Source organism: Haemaphysalis longicornis, unplaced genomic scaffold, assembly GCF_048455015.1.
Source record: "Haemaphysalis longicornis isolate Haplotype H1 unplaced genomic scaffold, Haemaphysalis longicornis Haplotype H1 scaffold_14, whole genome shotgun sequence".
In the NCBI taxonomy this organism is placed as follows: Eukaryota; Metazoa; Arthropoda; class Arachnida; order Ixodida; family Ixodidae; genus Haemaphysalis; species Haemaphysalis longicornis.
The window spans coordinates 37,588,037-37,591,748 of NW_027526245.1; the positions used below are offsets into that span (position 1 = coordinate 37,588,037).

The window sequence follows — 3,712 nt, forward strand, 5'->3', positions numbered from 1 at the left end:
CAGGTCTTCGCCAGATCAGAGGTAAACTCCTGCCCTGTTGCTATAACTGCAATGATTTGTTCAAGATTATTCACAGTTTCAAGCAGCTGTTGTCTAGTTTGTTGTCAAATACATCGTAAGTAAGTGAACGAAGTCCACACTTTGAAGACCAAATGAATGAAGCAAATGCCTTCCGCGTGCCTAGTGTGGTTGCCGCGAGAGAGCGTTTATAAGAGAAGCACTGAATACCTGCGGTAAGCTGAGCAGCGCTGCCAGGGTCCATGCAGCCGTCACCATCTTGGACACTGTCCTTCGTGCGTTGGCACGGCGCATTGGGAAACGCATGGCCGCGAATCGGTCCAGCGCGATCACCACCAAGATGAAGGTGGACACGTAGAGGGCGAACACCTGAAAGAACTTGACCAGCTTGCAGGCCGCGTCCCCGGCCCTCCACTGCACGGTCCACGTCCACGCAGCCTCGGCGAACACGCAGAACAGAGTCACCAGAAGGTCGGCTACGGACAGGTGGGCGAGGAGCAAGTAGAGGGACGACCGGGCACGCCGCCGGTGGGTCCAGATGGAAACCAGCGTCGCCGAATTACCGAGGAGCGAGAGCACGCCGATGAACACCAGCACGACCACGCGCACCAGCGAGGAACGTTTGAAGACCGGCGCCGACGGCAGCGACACGGCTGACGTGCACTCGCCGGACTCTCCGCAGGCAGTTGGCAGTTGAGTGGTGACCGGCGAGACGCTGATGCCGCTGGTACGAGCGGTGACGTTCCAGTGCTCGCCTACTTGCGTCACTAGATTCGGAGCGGAAACCGCTCGTGCCGTGACTCCGGCCGACATCACTAGAGCGAAACCCGTCAGCAGCAGTGCCTCAAGGCGAACCACGCTGGAGCGTCTTCGCAGTGACGTCTGCCACGACATACTTTTTTTGTTTCTCCACCGCGTGTATCGAGGGACACTGAGAAGTACTCCTAGAAGGCAATGAAGGATGCACGCTGCCGAGGCCGCAAGGAGAAAAAAAGGCCGTGTGTCGGCCGATCGGTCGCTTCGTTTCTTCCGCTGTTTTTCGGAAAACTGATGTCACGTAACTCCGATTTGATGGAACAGTGGCCCTCGTGGTGGTGACGGCTGCCGCCGTCGCATCGCCCTCGTCGGTACGTCGTTCGTGCACTTGTAGGGAAAAGAAGTAGAAGTACGGAATCGCCGGTTCCCAGGGCGACAAAACGAACAGATCACGCGCCACGCCGTGTGGGCAGCGGACGCACCACGCGCGCGGCAAAACTCCGGTTCGGACTCGGAGAGCGCGCTCCCGTGCCGCCGCCGGTCGGAGACAGTGTGGAGCCGTGCCAGTATCGGCACATGCGTGGCCCTTCGCATCTCCCTCCTGCGCTGCCCTCTCCCTCGCGGTGGAGCACGCGCACCGGGCCCGCGCGTCGGCTGCGCTCCGCCAGCCGTGGCGCGCTCGTCGCGTTGGCCCGTTGCCGAAGCCGCCGATGTCACCTAGGCGCCCGCGCTGCCGAAGTCGTCGCGTGTATGGCGCACAGTATGTTCGCTTTGCACGGAAAGGCTAATGAGATGCGAACGCTGCGTGACATGGTGCCTAAAGCCTTAGGCCGAGGTCCATTGCTCCTGTGCAGCCATCTGCTGCGAGTTGAGGGTCTAGGCAACAGGTAGCAGGCATTTTTTCCTAGGAAGCCCGGCAGTGCAATGATACCAGCTCCTGTATTGTCATCTGCAGCAAAATTGTTTTTGTCAGGTGCAAAAATGAACGCACAAGCAAGGCTACCAGGGTGCCAACTGACATACCTACGTGCGTCTAATAATTCAGCGCAAAAGCTCATTGTTGACAAATGTTTCTTGACAGTGGTAACTTCTGACTAAAGCTAATCGAACGCTGTTTCAAATGGTGCAGTTCCAATTAGCCCAGCAATCATGTTCACGTTTTCTGGAAGAAAATGTACAGTTTGTTTGGAACATGCGCTCCTCGGCATCCACAATGTTGGCTATACATTTACGAAACATAAAAATAGCCGCACTGGCGTAATTCACGAAGTTTATTCTATGACATGAAATAAAAAAAAAAAACTTGTGGTAGCTAAAAACGTTGAAGCACTGCACAGCTATGCAAGCACTGACAATTGCGAAAATACCAAAAATACATAAAAATGCACAAGCACTCCAAGAAGAAAGAAAATATGTGAGTAGAATTAAAACCACATTGATAATAATAAAAATACTATGGGAATATTGGTTAGGTCAAACTGACTTGTTCCTGTGGAAGTCCTAGTCCGTCGACGCGATATGAATAAAGGAATCCCTCTAATAGTTAATGCTGCTCTTTAGAAAAAAATCACTCACGGTTGACAGGCTTCACACATGCATATTCATAAAAATGTAAACGGCATAGCTTTCATATTTTGTATTGCCCTTTGGTCGAAACAAAATACATGTTCTACAACTAAGCGGGCTTCTTATGCGAAAACGGTAATTGAACACCAGTGGAAGCCATAAAAAATTCACTACATATCCACTCTGTCAAGAAGCATGATTAGCGAAGGTGGGCTCAGTCCATGGAGTACGCGAAACAAAACCCATTTAGAGGTACACTGGAAGCCCGATGATACGTCCCCCGGACTTACGACGACCCGCTTCTTACGAGGGATCTCCGCGGTCCCGGCAAACTCCTCATAGAAACAATGCATTAAAAACCCCGATGATATGACCCTCGGGTGCACACGGTCCGCTTCATACGACAGACCCTGGCGTGAATAAACCGGCGCTTTTCACATATTTTACACCGCTTCGCCGCCTTGTCCTGACCTTCTTTATTCTTAACCCCAGTTTTACGCTGCTTGATGTGCAATGGTGCGCAGGCGGGTCAGACCACTTACTGAACAGACCCAAGCAAGCAGGCGGGTACTCCTGAACGGGAGTTTACCAACGATGGCCCCACGCTGCAGCAGTATGCCAACACGCCAACCACGGGAAGTCGAAGTTCAGGTGGAAGGTGGAGCGTGAATTCCAAGCGCCTCTTGAGCCTCCGACGAACGCGGAAACATACGACGCAGCGCCACGGCGATGACCGGACAGCCGCTTCCCCAGCCCGCTCGATCCCAGTTTCTTCCTTTCACGACGCTTTTTCTCCCTATATCTCTGCTATCTGCTAATCAAAAGCCTCATTGTCACTACGTTGTTTTCTTTGCTAGAGCACCTGAATTCACGCGCCTGCACAGCAAGGGTGGAGAAAAATAAAAAATACAGGAGGTGATCGGGGGAGGCACCTTCCCGTTGGTATCGTCATTTTGGGTCCACGCTGGCCGCCGCAGGAAGTCACTGTGACAGGGCGGCGCTATAATTTTCGCCGCAACACTGTTTACTCGCGAAGGTTGAATAATCTTATCTATTTCGCGTTGATGGGTCTTGTGGGAAACGATAACAGCTATGTATTAGCCAATGACCGGATAGCGTTGGCACGGGACCATTCGAAGTATATCTCCACGTACGGCAATGCACTTTTTTGTTTATCTCGGCCTTGTACTACCGGTCCTTTCGCTTGGCCTTGGCAGTTTTAAACTCGCCTTTTCCTCGCTCAATTTGCTCGACCACGGCGGCCTGATATCACGTAGCGCGCCGCGCTTGGCTGGCGGCCTACCTGGACTCCATACAGAGGAGGAGGGCACAACAAAGGCGTCGCTTATCGTTAACTTGGGATTTAAACTAA

At 52.9% G+C, this 3,712-nt stretch overlaps 1 protein-coding gene across 1 annotated transcript in view; it reads right to left on the bottom strand.

The window, feature by feature from the left end:
- The window catches only part of LOC144165257 (uncharacterized), a 372,176-nt gene extending 370,869 nt beyond the window's left edge, over positions 1-1,307 (bottom strand). The window contains exon 1 of the mRNA XM_077695385.1: positions 229-1,307. Coding sequence (XP_077551511.1) covers positions 229-912 — 684 coding nt within the window. The 5' untranslated portion in view covers positions 913-1,307. The remainder of the gene's footprint in view (positions 1-228) is intronic.
- Between the last annotated feature and the right edge of the window lie 2,405 nt (positions 1,308-3,712).